Source organism: Magallana gigas, chromosome 7, assembly GCF_963853765.1.
Source record: "Magallana gigas chromosome 7, xbMagGiga1.1, whole genome shotgun sequence".
NCBI lineage: Eukaryota > Metazoa > Mollusca > Bivalvia > Ostreida > Ostreidae > Magallana > Magallana gigas.
In genome coordinates this window covers 41,654,377-41,670,841 of record NC_088859.1, presented here as the reverse complement: position 1 = coordinate 41,670,841, position 16,465 = coordinate 41,654,377, and the positions used below count along the sequence as shown (strand labels likewise).

Sequence of the window (16,465 nt, the reverse complement as noted above, 5' to 3'; positions counted from 1 at the left end):
CGGCAAAATGATAAAATTTTAATAAAATAAAAATATGTAAAAACAAGAACAAAAAATAGTCTTGGGGCTATAAATATCTCAAATATTTTTGCTCTATAATTTTATTTAATATAGGCCTATTTTGTTAAGTTGTCTACAAACAGGAAGTGTGCTGACTAAAGCACTGAATGGCGCTGGAAAACATGGAACTGCAGATTGAGATTCAACCATCAACGTTTACGTTTGACAGACCCAGTTCTGCCGGCTCTGACAGGTTCTTAAATATCTGATTAACAATGAAAATGTTAGAATAAACAGTCTAATAGATTGTTAAAGTTAAAGAAATATTATATGAACACTTTAAATTACCACGTGTTTACTTTTTTTGTTGACAATATGCCAAAGAATAACAATGTGCAATACATGTGCAATGATTTAGTCTGTAGAAAAGAAGTTCACAATACAACCTGAAAATATTAAAATTTTGATGATTTAGCTTCTATTATAAGGGCCGTAAGTATTCATTTTCAGAGAGCAAGTGAAAACAATTTAATTTCTTTGTTTAATTTAACCATTCTCCTTTGAAAACAAATATTTATAGCGTGTCATCATGCTTATTGTTGCGGTATTTTAAAAGTTTTCAAATGTTTATATTAGATTTTTGAACAAATGTTCTATGGTACGTATTTAACATTACTGTATGCATAAATTAGATGACTTATTTTCATATTCAATGACAAAATTAATTAATTTTATTGGCATTAAATAGATTTTATTTGAAATTTCACAACAAATTATGTTAACTCTAATCATGTTTTAAAGAATCTGGGGGAATAAGCCATTGCAAATGCCCACGACCCTCTCATACGTCTTATAAGAAGTAATAAACGTACGAGTTAACTGGGCATTTAAACGGTGGACAGTATTGTCCAAATGAAAATGTCCAAAAATGCGAGAAAGGGGCCATCGACATTTGAAAAGCGTAAATGCGCTTAAATTTTGTAGTATTTACATATACTTTAAACTGGCAAATTTAGAATGACAATCACATACTCATTTAAAGAGTTAAAATACAAAAATGTTGATTACTTTCTAACAATATTTAATTTACTAATTTACCTCAGTCACCGTATACAGCCCCTAATGCAGGGAAGTCGACAAAGAGTATGGGGGAGTCGATTTTTCCGCTTCGGAGACAGAAAGAATTTAGTTAACTCCTTTTGTAGGTATTCAAAACAAGTATGTATTTTCAAAAAAAAATATACTGTAACAGTGGCGTCGGAAGCAAATTGAAAGTTTTGGGGGTGGGGTGGGGGGGGGGGGCTAGACTTATAAAAAATCTTGACAAGCATAAAAAGGTCTTTGCTATGTATAAATTTGCAAAAAAGTGGGGAGAGGGGCTAAGTCCCCCTTAGCCCCCCCCCCCCCCCCCCCCCCCCTCCTGGTTTATATATACCACACGGAAGACAGCGATAGTCAAACCAGAAACGTATAACAAGGGGGCTTGTTATAGGTCACTGGTCAAACTTTGTGTTGGTCATTGGTTCTAGTGGTCTTTGTGTCTTTTGGTAGAACTACTATGCTTTTTCTTTCACAACAAAACACGCATTTGTAATGTGATTTTCCTGCCGATACAATTGGAAGTGAAATACATGCCTAGTTAATCGTTGAATTTTCTTTAGGCGCATACTGTACATTTGACTTAGCTTGTATTCTGCATTTTGTGCACAATTACATGATTTTGTCCAGCGTATGTCCTTGTTGTGTTAGCAAGACTCTCAAGGATTAAGAGATGGAACGTTTTATCTTGCCATTTAATTGTTTCCTGCATGCACAACAACCATTTGTTTACAATATGAAATCGTGCAATCTCAAAAAGAATAACATACATTTTATATTTTATAATAGTAGTAGAAAATGCATATCAAATTATTTCCAAGTTATTATAAGCAAATTTTTATTATTAAGAAAAAAAAAAGGAAAATTACATTTTAACAATGTATATTATTAAGTAAAAAAAGGAAATTACATTCTAACAATGTAAACAAAAAGAAAAACAAAAAAAAACCCATAACGAGTACGATTCGAAACCCTCTTTTACAGTTACATTTGTTTAACGAACTCCTCGCTTACCACTACACCACTGATTCTCTTGTTTAGATACCATAATATAGCTGATTCTATTGTTATCAGTTTTACCCAAACGACTGGACTTAGTCATTTAAAGACCAATCTTAAAAATTAAAGAAGAAAACTTACCATTTACCATAGAGTTGGTTTTCGTACCATTTTTTGGAAAATTGAAAAAGATAGAAGTTAATATGTGTTAACAATATTCGTTCTTTAAAAAAATGTACGATGACCCACTCTATGAAAAAATATAATTTGAACATCCGATTTCTATATCATTTTGTTGCCAAATTAGCATATACCGGTAACTATTTTGTTGTCTTAATATCAATTAAATGTGAAGTTACTTTTTGTGGGTTATGGCAGCACTGAATGTATATGATCACATATGTTTAATAAATGTAACGAAAGTGAAATTTGCTAGAAATAAAATATTTTTTTTTTTAATGAACCTATGTGGTTTTGTGCCTCAGCTTATTCCCCCAGATTCTTTCTGTGAATATAAAAGTTTGGCAGTACAATGGAACCTAGAATAGTATTATTAAAACAAAGTGAATGTAAATTACGTCATAGGCCTCCAAGCCTTATTTATGCTTTCTATTGTCATCAAGTGCAAATCAAGTCTACATTTTGATTTATAATATTGCTTGGCATTATTTTCATAACCATTGTAAAGAAAGGCAGCTTAGCATGATGATTAATAGTTTAAAACTTTTTTCAATAATTTTTGAAACACATGAATTACTTATAACATATGTACATAAAATGGCGTGATATGCTTTGTCAACCATATGGTGTGATATGCTTTGTCAACCAATCAACAAAGTCAAGAAAATGGTTATTAAGGAAAGTTAACCTTTAAAAAAATGGTGAGTTTTGCTAATGAATATATTCCAGCCAATGAAACTTTAAGTGAAAGAATTGAATATATAATGGTACTTTCTCTGTTTCATCAAGTGGGAGTGGAAGTGGAGAAGAACATGAAATAAAAGGACCAGTGTCTCCTGTGAAAACCCCGAAGAGTCCCACTAAACCTCACAATCTGGCTCGCCTCAAGTCTCGCACTAGCTCGTCAGCAAGCAGTGCTAAATACTTCCATGCAGGGGGGAGAACTGTGTACACTTCAGGCAGGCCACCATGGTATGATTGCCATGGACTCCTGAAAGAAGCATTTGTCATAGGTAAATTTTAATTAGTATATAATTCAGATGTTTTAAATTTGGAATGGTTCTGTGAGAGAATATTTTGAAGTTATACTTTATAATTTGGTCAGTGAGATTAATTTGATTATACAATTTTCTTAATTATGTGTAATAAGAACAGAAATATTAATAGTAATATCATATTTGCAAGTAGGAAATTCTTGTTTCAATTGATAACGCAAGTAGTATCTGAAATAAATGCATCATTCAACATACTGTTCTCCCCATATTTTAAGTAGGATAGCTAGCCAGAGTAACGGTAATAAGTTACCATCAGGAATGAATTTTAAATACAACTACAAATACCAAGGCTTTTTACTAGTTAGGCTTTAAATCTCAACATTATACAGGTCTCTGTGGAGGTAGTGCCTCAGGAAAGACAACAGTTGCCAGAAAAATCATTGAAGCCTTAGATGTACCATGGGTCAGCTTACTGAGCATGGACTCCTTTTACAAGGTATTTTGCATCAAATGCAGGACCTGATAAAATATGACAATTTAATGCTGTCCTGTGTTGGATTATTTCCCAAAAAACTGTGTAATTGCCTTTAACTGCATATCAATTTTGTATATATACATGTAGTTAGATAGGTTATTTAAATACCAGTACCAGTTCTTTTTCCAACATCATTCGTATTCTATTGAAATTGTAAAACTTATAGTGAAGAGAATGAAGACTATAATTTGTGATATTGATGTAGAAGCAAACAACTAGTTTGGAAGTATATTAATTAGTTAAATAGGGCTTTAATATCTCATAAGAAGAGTGCACATATTCTTACTTTAGAGAAAAGGACACACACAAAAAGGAACCAGAAGAGACAAGAATAAAGTGTAAAACTTGACTAGGAGAGCTGTACGGAAATTTTGGAACCACTAAAAATTTTTAAAACTTGGCCCATATAATTGATCAAGATGTTTTGACAGGTGCTTGGCCCCAAAGAACACGAGCTAGCTGAACAAAATGAGTACAACTTTGACCACCCTGATGCCTTTGACTTTGATCTCTTAATAAAGACCTTGAGGCGTCTGAAAGAGGGCAAAAAGGTGGAGGTCCCTATCTACAACTTTGTGACACATGGCAGGGAAAAACACAGTGTAAATATTTATACAGATATACATTTGGGTTTTATTTATTGTGCATTATATATAATATATGTTAGACTTGGGGTTGCAAATTTTTAAGAAAGATGATTATTTGTTCTACCCTAATTAAATTCCTGTTAAGTTTAATACATGTATTGTTTTTTTGTTTCAGAAAACTATATATGGTGCCAATGTTGTGATATTTGAGGGAATTATGTCCTTTGTGAACAAAGATTTATTAAAAGTATGTTATTTTTATTTCTCTCTGGAAATTCATGAAGGTTAAACTATGATTTTTAGATTCCATATCATCAAACAAAATTTATGCACTGAATCTACAAATTTTTTATTCAAAACAATTCATATATTTTTATACCCCCGCAAACGAAGTTTAGGGGGGTATATTGGTTTCACCCTGTCCGTCTGTCTGTCTCTGTCTGTCCGTCTGTCTGTAGACGCAACTTTGTCCCCCCTATAGAATTTTTTATTACTGCATGGAACAGTTTGAAAATTTGTACATATGTTGAACACCATCTGAAGATGTGCACCTGCAAGTTTTTTTAAGATCAGACAAGATTTAATGATTTTATGACAGTTTTCATTTTCCTTATTCTATATATTGTACACTAATGTTGAAAAGTAAGGGAGGTAATCCTTACAGATTTTATTAAATCATTAATAGTATTAAAACACTCTAAAATATATTTATATAAATACATCCAGATGAAGGTTTTTTGTCTTTATGTCTTAATTAATCAACAAAATTATTTTTTATAAGTATTCTATCAACTGACAATGCAAAGTTTTTGTTTGTCAATGATAAATTCTTAGGAGCTAATAAGAACATCAAAGACAAGTGTGGCTGAATTCATTTGTCCCAAGGGAGCCATTATCTGAGCCATAGCTCAGATGGAGCATGTGTTTAGGGGAAATTGATAATCTGTAAAATGGTTGATGGTTTTGGGGCTATTTTAAAACTGTTTCATGTAAACCAAAAGTTTCTATCATTATAAGGAAATAAATAATATCATTATTAATAAAGAAGTTAAACTATTTTTAGAGGTTGTTTAAATTTATTTGTCAAGTAAATTGATGAAGTGACCCTATTGGGCATTAATTTAAATGAAATTCAAAATTACTGATATGATTGTATTGTTTTGGCAATTTTAAAATTGTTTGTAATACATGTATTAAATTTTCTTTTTTACATATTTTTACATAGTATGGTAATTATGGTAATGTTTTGGGAGTTTATTAAATTTAACAAGCTCATCAAAGAAAATCATAGTCCTATGGGATCAATTTTCTGATATGGAGTTCCATTGTGCCATAGGAGAAAGTGAGGAAAATTTTAAAATCATACATTTGTAAATGTATTACTGTTATAGATATATATTTACAGTGAAATTCTGACAATTTTGATTTTAATTTCTCTTTGTTAACTTATTTTTTATTTTTTTTTTTACAATTCTAGAATTTTTTTGTTGTATGTGTTCCAAACCTTTATTATTCAATTTAATTATTTGTCCCATTTGAAATTAACCTTGTGGGGGTATTAGTCCCATTAGGACAGTTCTAGTTTATATACTTATCACTTTATTACAATTGCTTTTATTTATGGTACTGGTAAGTATCTTTCTTTCTTATTTACTATGATTTAAGGTTCACATAAGGAGCAAATTCAAGGACCATTTGTAATTTTAATCACTCGTAAATATATATGGCCACTTTTCCAATGTTAAATTAAATTGTATTGAAACAAAATTTGTAACTTCAGCTTTTAGATATGAAAATATTTGTGGAGACCGATTCAGACATCAGACTAGCGAGGCGACTAAGGAGAGACATTGCGGAGCGTGGTCGGGAACTGGAAGGGGTGCTGAAACAGTACAATAAGTTTGTGAAGCCAGCCTTTGACTACTACATTGAACCCACCATGTCTCATGCTGATATAATTGTACCCCGAGGTAAGGGTCTATGTTTACTTGATAAATTTATCAGTCAACAACTTTTTATGCGATTCTGAAATACAGGTACATGATCAGTGAATTGAGTTTTAAATATTGAGTGAAAACTACATGTGTTCGGCTTTATTTCTTTTTACAGGGGGAGAGAACCAGGTAGCCATTGATCTCATTGTTCTCCACGTTCATACGCAGCTTCAGAAGGTAAATGTTAACATAGCTAGATCAGGCTAATTAGAGGCTATAGGTATATAGTTTAGGCCATCTGCATACTCATTGGCATATAATGTTTTCAAGAGGGTAAAAAGATTTAGATTTATAGTATAATTTTGTAAATTTGATTTTTTGTCCCAGTATTTTAAAGAGAAAAATCTGTGTGACTCCATAAAGTGTTGATACTTAATTAAAGGTTCAATTTCTTTTTATAGAAATTGTTTTCCACATGTTCATTTTCAAATACTTGCAATGCATATGTACATTTAATAGGGACCTTCATTAATGGTAAAATATTGCACTGATATGATAAATTTATAACGAAAAATATTCATTATATGAATGATAAAATATATTCAAATTTTGCCAGCAGGGTCTTAAAATTACTTCATTATAGCCGTGTTTATTATATAAAGCAATTTTCTATAGGTTTATGCAAGACATTTGCTGGGTCATTAATAAGAATTTGTTAAAGTGATAAAATCATTATATCTGTAATCAATACAACCGTGTTTTGCTGTATAGCCAAGTAGCAACCAGTACTCCTTACTAGATAGGGCTTTTAAAATTGTAAACAAATTACTAGAAAAATGTATTTTAGATATACAAGTATAATTTTGCCGAAGAATAATATATCACGGCTTTAAAACTAAGAATAAGTCCCAAACATCAAATTGTACTAAGGTTATTAACCTCTTAGGTTTCTCTTGGAATCCCAGCAATGCAGGACATTGGTGGTACAATATTAGCGGGCAATTTCTTTTATTGTGATTTTTAGGCATCTGACTATGCTAGCAATTCTGAGTTGGCTGCATACCTTGTAAGGTTTGATTGGAGTGTGTCGGTGTGTTTGTAGACGTTAAAATGTAACTGCACTGCGGTGATTAAAATTACTAGTTCACTAGTTTTATTTCATATGGCTTTTATACCTATATAGAATCCCAGATAGTTATAGAAGATAGTAATTCCTGAGGTAGAAATTGCTTCTTTTTTTTCTAATAATGAAGCACACATGTTAACAGCAGATTAACATATTGTTAAATAGAATAAATTTTTAAATAAGATTAGAATATTGTCATTTCTATATAAAGTGTTGTGGGTTTTTTATGCCTTCAATTAATATATGAATGAATAGCTGCAAAGCGAAACCATAATTTACTATAACTCATAATGGACAAAATGGAGTTATTTTCCATTGAATTTCAATTGATTCTTCGCCTGTGACTTTTCATTACAGAGAGGATTTAAGTTAAGAAAGGAACTTGCACACTCAGCCACCAATGGAAGTAAAACCCCGGACAGTCTGTATGTGCTAGAGCAGACACCACAAGTACAGGGGCTCCATACATTCATAAGGTGAGCCTTGTGGCCCTGGAGAATTCTGTATCAAATTCTCAGGTCATCTAGTGAGGCAATGTAACACAGATTTATCCATTCTAAGATGAATATTACAATATGAAGAAAATGTTCTTTGTCTTTTGATGAGTATCATAAACTCCTAACTGATGAGTGGTTATTGTACATTAGTACATATTCTCTACATTTTTATGTCTTAAAGAAATCGTGAAACACCTCGAGATGAATTCATCTTCTACTCCAAGAGACTCATGAGGCTGCTTTTTGAATATGCTTTATCCATGCTGCCCCATAAAGTAAGGAAATCCTTGATATTTTATTCAGGGCATTAATAGTATATGTATTGTTAACATGACAACAAGTACCTTAATTTGTATAATATTATGACAAGAAATCTAGTGTTTTATTATGTACAATATATTTACAGAACCATCATAATGAGGACCAAAAAAGACAAAGTTTAGCTTTGCTTTTTAATAGAAATTAAAGAAAACCATTAATTTTATTTTATTTTAATATATATAATTACATGTTTAGACCTTTGTGCACACTGTTTCATAAATTTCATATGCTTTTGCATTCAAACTAAAAACAAAATATGAAGTGAGTGCGTATGTGTGATTTTTATTAAAGTGACAGGAAAATATTGACATGTCTTCAACACTTTGTTACAGGCAGTCATTGTAGAAACCCCACAAGGAATTCAGTACGAAGGGAGACGACTGGACGCCAGCAAGGTAAAACCTCGTCCCTGTGATGTGTTGACTTTAGGTTATTATAAATGTGAATATTTCTGTAGCTCACTAATTTTGTGCTGTCTTTGAGAACTGAAGCCACAGAACGTACTGTGACTGACTGTTACATGCTTTAATGACCGTTGTTTCTTCCACCATCAGGGCGATGGCGGGATGGTAAGCATGACTGCTGAATGTGCAGCTTCTTTGTATGGTTATCTATATCACAGTTTTCTAGATCGCTGTCTGCTACTGATTTTGTCTTGGTTCAACTCTTTACATCAACTCCAGACTTGTGTCATCATATTCCTTTACTGTGTTTTGAATGATTTATGATTGATTATGGTGAAATTAAACAGGGTTCTAATCATCAATAGGAGTTTTTAATGATAGTGTGTTCTAATCTTTAAATGAATTAAGTTTTTTTATCGTGTTTATGTGCACTGTTTAAAATTATGGGTATGTTGAGTACCGGTAGTTAATATGTTAACATGGTGTGACTCATTAATGAATTATTTGGAACCCTGATTTCATTTTACAGATTTTTCAAGTAGATAATTGAATTTTATTTTTTTTTTATAATCAATATTTTGTTTCATTAATGTAAAAAAATATTACCATATTAAATTATAATTGTTTTTTTTTAGAACCACCTTTTTGTTCCTCAAATCAGAAGATATGAAAATTTGCAGGATAACACTACAGTAAAACATGCTTATAGTGAAGACTCTTATAATGAATTGATGCTTATAGTGAAGTGATTTTCAAGCCCCATGGGTTTTAAACATATTGTTAAGCTAATGGATATAACAAATTACAACGTACGTTTATATCTAAGCAAAATTGCCCATCCCTGGTACTTCATTATAAGCGTGTATTACTGTATGTAGATCTTATTAGATCTGACACATGATTCCAAAAGTTTTCTAGAATGTACATTTATATACATGTATATGCATTATTAATCTTGACAATATAACCTTAAAATGGTATTTAACTTGATAATAAAAACATGTTTATTTCAATCTAATCAACAAATTTATAATATTTAAATTTTATTTTCAGTCAAGTGTTACATTAGAATGTTGTTTTATTTTTGCAAAATATCAATTCTTTGAAAGTACATGGAAACACAATAATATTTCTGTTACATCTAGTTTCTTAGTACCAGTATTTACTACGTGGGCATGTTAAGGCTTCCCGATTGATTTTACAGCGAAGTGTAGAAAGTCACTTGTCTGTACTTCATACGATATGATATCATAATTAACTTTGATGTCACAATCTGCATTCCTGTCAATAGTTCTTAGGGAATGTCTCTTAACGTTAAAAGTGAATTATATCAAACTGGTATAAAACCGCATGTCATCTTTACATAGATCCTGCTGTTAATGCTAGACGTACAGAATTCATTCATATTAATAACCAGTATCAAATAATTGGCAGTTTCAAAGCTTTGTTTTAAGTAAAAGACTATTTATAAACTAGTGGTTTGGAGACTCTCCCTGCTATGTGTTAACAACTGAATGAAGAAATTTCAATGCATGTAAAAACTAGCTTGGCGCAGGTGAAAGATCAACACAATTTTAGAATATTTTACGTAAAATTGGTAGAGAAAATAAGTACCAATGTGAATCGTGCTTGGGAAACCTATGGTTTTACCCCAATCAATTATAAATCGCTTTTAAATAGTAAAAATGTGCATTATTTTGATGATTTTGTAGAATGTTTCAACAATATCTTTCATAAATGAAATATCGATTTCAAGCCCAAGCAAGAACTTCATAGTATATGTAATAACAAAGGATTTTTCTTAAAAATATTTATGATTTAATGTCATCAATCACCTGCGTTGATGCGATTTAAATAGATCATTTGCAATTTTAGGATTTGCCCTTCAAGTGATTACAAAGTACATATGATGTCACAAAAATGCATAAGATACAATGTTTAACATCATTGTCAATAATTGTAACATAGATTTTAAATAATACTCCAGGTCAAAGTTTTTTTGCGATGATTCAAATAATATCGTTTTCTAGCCGTATTTTAGCATTGGGACGCCTTAACATTGCTGCGTACCTGTATGAAGTCAATTTTTCATGTTTTCACATTTCACAGTTTTTGTTTACCTGTATATTTTATAACTATTTTAAATATGTATTGAATGATATATTTGTTTTAATTTGATGTTATTTACATTGTATAGGTTGTGATTTTGGAATTATTTTTAACTTTTGAAACACTTTAAAACCCTGACAATGAGTGTGATATTCCTTTCATTCCCACCCACTTCCTATCTTAGATAGAGTTAAATAGAGACAGTGATAGTGTACTGGTTATATTTTGTTTTGTTTTTTTTCCATCAAGAGTACTTGATTAATATGCATTATTTTATGGATTAAACATATGCTAATGCTGTATAAAGCTTTAAGCTTAATTTTTACATTCAGTGTTCAATATTAATGAGTCAAATTTCAACAATCAAAGCTTCTTCCATTTTGCTCAGCTTATTGATAATTATTGCTGAGTACTGACATGAATTATTTCATATATTTTGCTATTTAAATTAAATCTCTATTCCTCAATTATTTTTCGTTTTCATTAAAAATTTCTGTTAAATTGCTTTTGACAAATTTAAGTCTGATTTGAATTCCCAAAGTGAGATTTATTTTTATAAGTATGAATATGCTTTAGGAGAAAAGAGATTTATATTATGTACTAGGTAAGTAATTTATCATGGACATTAATTTTCTTCAGATTTGTGGAGTGTCGATATTAAGGGCAGGAGAAACGATGGAACAAGCTCTTTGTGAAGTGTGCAAGGATATCAGACTGGGGAAAATTCTAATCCAAACCAACCTAGATACTGGGGAACCAGAGGTAAGATATTGATACATTCACATACAATGGGGAAATCATTGATGTATTTTCAGGGGATGAAATAAAGAAAATTTTGTATTCAGTACTCTGGAATCATTAGAATTCATGGTGGCTTAGTTTTCGTGGTATTCATAGGTGGTCCTCCCCCATTTATATCCTAAACAAAAACAAATTTTGATAGAGTTTTCTTACCCAAACTGAAAACTTGTGTTCTGGTTAACTATCTGTAGGCAAATTAAGGCAGAATAGATGCATCTATGAAATTACATTGCCATGAATAAGCAAAAAACTTGGAATCCACAAAAATTGGCCCCCACAAATTTAAATGATTCCACAGCATGTCAGATAATTTTTTCCATTTTATAGGGTTTTAACTTTTAATATCTGCGGGGTTTTTAATACAGAGTAATTTAATGAAACATTTATGGTACATGTATTGCATTAATTTTCAAAGTGTTTAGTGTTGAGGCAAAATTTACACATTGTTGTTAATTGATATAACTTTCATTTAATACTTCTCATTGTAGTTGCACTACCTCCGATTGCCAAAGGATATTAAAGAATCTCACGTCATGTTGATGGATGCCACCGTGGCGACTGGGGCAGCGGCCATGATGGCTATACGGGTGCTGTTGGATCATGATGTTCCCGAGAAGAACATCACTCTTTTGTCTCTACTTATGGCTGAATCAGGTTTATCTTACTCTTGTTTCTTTGATTATGGCCGAATCTAGTTTATTTGCTCACCTTCTTGTCTCTACTTTCTAGCCAAATCAGGTTTATTTTCTCTTAAAAATTCTCAACAGTCATAATAAAAGTATTGGATTTTTGTATGTAAATGAAAGTAGAAAATATACCGGTAGTCTAATTGACTAACTAGTATTGTTTACTTGTTGCAGGTGTTCATTCAGTTGCATATGCATTCCCCAAAGTCAAGATAGTCACTACTGCAGTAGACAAAGAAGTGAATGAACAATTCCATATCCTCCCGGGAATAGGTACATTTCAAAGTTTTTACTTTGTGAATATTTTATTTTTCACTAGCAGATGAAGGTACAGTTTCATATTTGCCCTAAAATTCAAAAGATGTTTAAATCTCACAATAGTATACATTTACGATCTTGAACGTGTGTGTACATAAAGTACCAAGTTATACACCTTTATTTTGTTTCAAAAAATAATCATGACTTAGTCATTTTGGCATATTTCTATGATTTGGTCAAAAATGATAAAAATGGCACATTTTCTCATAGTTTTTTGAAGAGGAATTTCACTATGAAATTAAGATATTTTATGTGAGATCACATGATAAAGTTAATGTGAGTTTCATTGTGGGCAATGGCTGCGGACAAATTTTTTTATTAAAAAAAAAAACACTAAGGAACTGGTGTCATCTGCTCAGTTTTATGAAAATTACGGAAAATTGCACTCTTTATGACGTCACAATTAACCTTGTGAAAGTCTAATCAGGTACCGATTTATAGATTTTTTATTTATGGATATTCTTGTGTAAATAAATGTTACATTTCAATTTTTTGTGATATTTTTAATAATCACTCTAAAACAGGGCAAAATATGACTGAAACTGTACCTAGTTCTTTCTTTAGTTACTGCTATAAACACATCAACCACATATTAATGTTCTTTCTCTGTTTTCAGGTAATTTTGGTGACCGATACTTTGGAACAGATTTCAGGGATTAATTTATTCCATTCCTTCCACTCGAATGCTCAATGTTGCTTCCATGTTTACAAGCAGGACTTCTTTGAGTTGGAAAAATTGGGCTTTTTGTTGTAATAAATGTATTGCCTTATGGTTTGTTATCATACACATTTACTTAGTTCACTTTACTCATTTACTGTCAAGTGAAATACTTGGACATGTTCATCAGAGTATCTGCATCACACAGAATATTCCAATACATTCAAGTTGAGTTGATTGAAGTAATGGGATGAACTTGTTCTAAATGGAAGCTTGCATACTTAGACACAAGAAGTCCAAAGGAATGGTGCACTTGTATTCAAGATCTTTTCTACTGATATGGAGGATATGTAACAAGTATTATATATTGTGATTGTAAATAGTTATATGTGTAGTTGAAGAATTAGCTGAAGAATGAAAGAAATGAGTTTTAATTGTAGCATGTTTTGTTATATGATTGATATTGTACTATATAAATTCTTCACAGTTTTTGAACTTTACAAATGTGCATATTAGAGATATATCAAACAGGAGTACTTTTTATGAATCCACTTTTGTGTTTTCCAAGTAATGAAAATCTTTGGAGTGTTGATCAAATCAAATCTGTGTTTTAGATTCTTTTTTAACAGGTTCCGTCTACACTACCTCAAACTGTATTTTTTATATATATAAAGAATGATCATATTTTATGCTTGGTCTGATCATATGAATCGGTTCATTTTCATTTGCCAATGAATTCTTTCATTTAATGCATTTTCCAAAAGTTTTGACTCTATACCATATAAAACACTGAATGTAAGTAGAATATCGTATGGATACTGTAAAATGTAGTAAAACTCTGTCTAGAAGTCATGCACATTTATTTGTAACATTTAATTACTTTAAACTGCCACTTTTTATGCCGTCCTATGGAGTAGACCATCTGTTTTCAAAATGCATTTTCCCTATGATGTACGTGGTATTCAATTTACTTTATGAAGTTGTACAAAGGGGTTACACTCTGTATTATAAAACATCTCGTATTAGCCGCAAGTTTCAACTGCCGGAGATTTATTGGGGCATTACATACTTGTAAATGGACATTATAAGTGAATTGCTTTATTTTATGTCAATAGTTCATGACAAAGTTGCTTTTGAATGACTAAAATACATGTACATGGGTAGTCAGTTGTGTAGTATGTAGTTGGAACAATATCAGTGTTGTAATCTCATATACCTTCTATTCATGTAAGGTGCCTTAATGGTTCAATGTTTGCCTTTATTTGTGTTTTTATTTCTCGCTATTTGGGAGAAGCTGTATATGTTGAATGAAACAATACTGATGTGTTGCAGATGGGTTTCTTTTTATCTCAGAATGGTTGATTGTTAACTCTTTTCTGGGACCATGTAATTGTACAAATATTTTTGCCATTTGTGCAATATTGTCAATAAATGCCAAAAAAGATCAATAAAAGTTTATAAATTTATGTTGTTTTTCAGTTTTTGTTTGTTTTGAAAACATCTGTGTAGTTTTATCGCTGAAGACCAGAACTTGTGTCAAGTTTCTCAGATAACAATGTTTTGAGCCTTTAAACAATGCTGAACCTCTAAGTACTGTATATAAAATAATTACATTTATTGTAAAGGAGTTATTGCATGTATTGGTCCAAGGAATGTTGTTTAATTTGATTTGCTTTCCCCAAACTTGTTTACATTTTAATTTTCTTTCTTTGTTCATTTTCCGGGTTTTTTTCATGTATTTTTTCATGCATTTTTTTCAATACTTAACCTTTAGAATATGAAAGCCTTTTGGAATCATTTACAATGCATGTTCCTAAAAAATAGATAAAAGGCATAATAGCCCGAGGTCCAGAACACCCCTACCAACTCCCCCCCCCCCCTTTCAAAATTCAAACTTTCTGAATTCACATAGCATTGTTACCGAAACATTTATATGTACAAATTGTCGCAAAAACTTTTAAAGAATAAGGCATCATTCTTTGAAATTATGAGGTTATAATTTCGGTCGGGGCGTGATCAAATCCAATAAAGCCCGGAGGCCTTTATGATAGATTTGATCACGCCCCGACCGAAATTATCACCTTATAATATTCAAAGAATGATTACTTATTACTTATATTTATATAATTCTAAACCATCGGACGATTTAATACTTAAATGTAAATAAGCAAACCCCGCTGGCGCCTCAATTTGGCTTCATTTGAAGTCATGGGTTATAGTGTGCAAAATCGATACGTAGTGTTATCACAGGCAAAGCCACTGGAAAATGTAAATATTTGCAAATAGATTCCACACTTTCGCGATCAAACTAAAATAACTGCGAACAAAATCGTAGCCTCCGCGGATTTGTGACTTTTTTTTTTCAGAAAAAAAAACTTGTCTTTAATACGTGAATCTTTTGCGAATAAATGTAATTGCGAAACATGTACATCCGTGAATGAATGTGTATGACTTAATATTACATTCAATTTGACAGTCAGAATCGTAATGAATTTGAGTTACCGAAGTTGCACAACTTAGTTCATTTCTTTACTTAGAACTTACTGAAGTTTCAGAAAGTTTCACAGATTTGAAAGCGTTATATGGCGAAAGTTACGCGTTTGTTTGCGAGGGTTTCGCGTTAAATCGCGAAACATTTGCACTTCGTATACGATACGGGATACAATTTAACCAAATTTCAGTCAATAACAGTTCGAAATTTTAAGATATGTTTGGACAGAAGTTAAATTATATGGTCACTGGTTCAATTCTCTGAACAGTGTATTTCCTATATCAGTATATAGATAGATAGGTAGCTAAACTATTGATTTTTTTGCAGCAAATGAATTCTACGGTAATATCTCAAATTTACAAGTAAATGTAAAATAAAAACAATTCGTTAATCTATTACTAGCATGATGGTATATGACTTTGTACAAATATCTAAATGTAATGCATCAAACCACGGGGGTGATCCAAAAGTAATATCATATATAATGCATCGCGGTGTATTGTAGAAAATTCATAGTCGAATTATACAATGTAGAAGTTTTAACGAATATTATTGTAAAATGTAAAGGATATTGTTCGAAACGTTATGCATATGTGATATCGCCGCGACATAAATTAATATCTAATTTGATGTGTTTATTTCAGAGAAATAACTTCAAATAAGACAGGTTGATAATTTGAAAAAGTTTCAATCAATTTAACACATTTTTTATAACTATTGCTCAAA

At 31.3% G+C, this 16,465-nt stretch overlaps 1 protein-coding gene across 5 annotated transcripts; it reads left to right on the top strand.

The window, feature by feature from the left end:
- Positions 1–99: 99 nt before the first annotated feature.
- LOC105348498 (uridine-cytidine kinase-like 1) lies at positions 100–14,714 on the top strand. Of its 5 annotated transcripts, XM_020062438.3 has the most exons (16): positions 100–253; positions 3,067–3,290; positions 3,662–3,768; positions 4,239–4,409; positions 4,570–4,641; positions 6,175–6,364; positions 6,504–6,565; positions 7,353–7,394; positions 7,812–7,930; positions 8,133–8,226; positions 8,605–8,667; positions 8,827–8,841; positions 11,425–11,547; positions 12,075–12,240; positions 12,447–12,545; positions 13,207–14,714. In XM_020062438.3, exons 1-16 carry the CDS (start codon positions 168–170, stop codon positions 13,248–13,250), a joined length of 1,677 nt encoding a protein of 558 aa, XP_019917997.3. In that variant the 5' UTR covers positions 100–167; the 3' UTR covers positions 13,251–14,714. The 5 variants fall into 5 exon arrangements, with proteins under 5 accessions (XP_019917997.3, XP_065921259.1, XP_019917998.3 ...); XM_066065187.1 differs by lacking the exon at positions 7,353–7,394; XM_020062439.3 differs by lacking the exon at positions 8,827–8,841.
- The last annotated feature ends 1,751 nt before the right edge of the window (positions 14,715–16,465 follow it).

Excerpts from the sequence above, each read along its gene's own strand:
- LOC105348498 (XM_020062438.3), top strand. The coding sequence starts at position 168 with ATGGCGCTGGAAAACATGGAACTGCAGATTGAGATTCAACCATCAACG. Across the intron at positions 7,931-8,132 it reads GGGCTCCATACATTCATAAG|AAATCGTGAAACACCTCGAG; the intron begins GTGAGCCTTGTG and ends TATGTCTTAAAG. Across the intron at positions 12,241-12,446 it reads TCTACTTATGGCTGAATCAG|GTGTTCATTCAGTTGCATAT; the intron begins GTTTATCTTACT and ends TACTTGTTGCAG.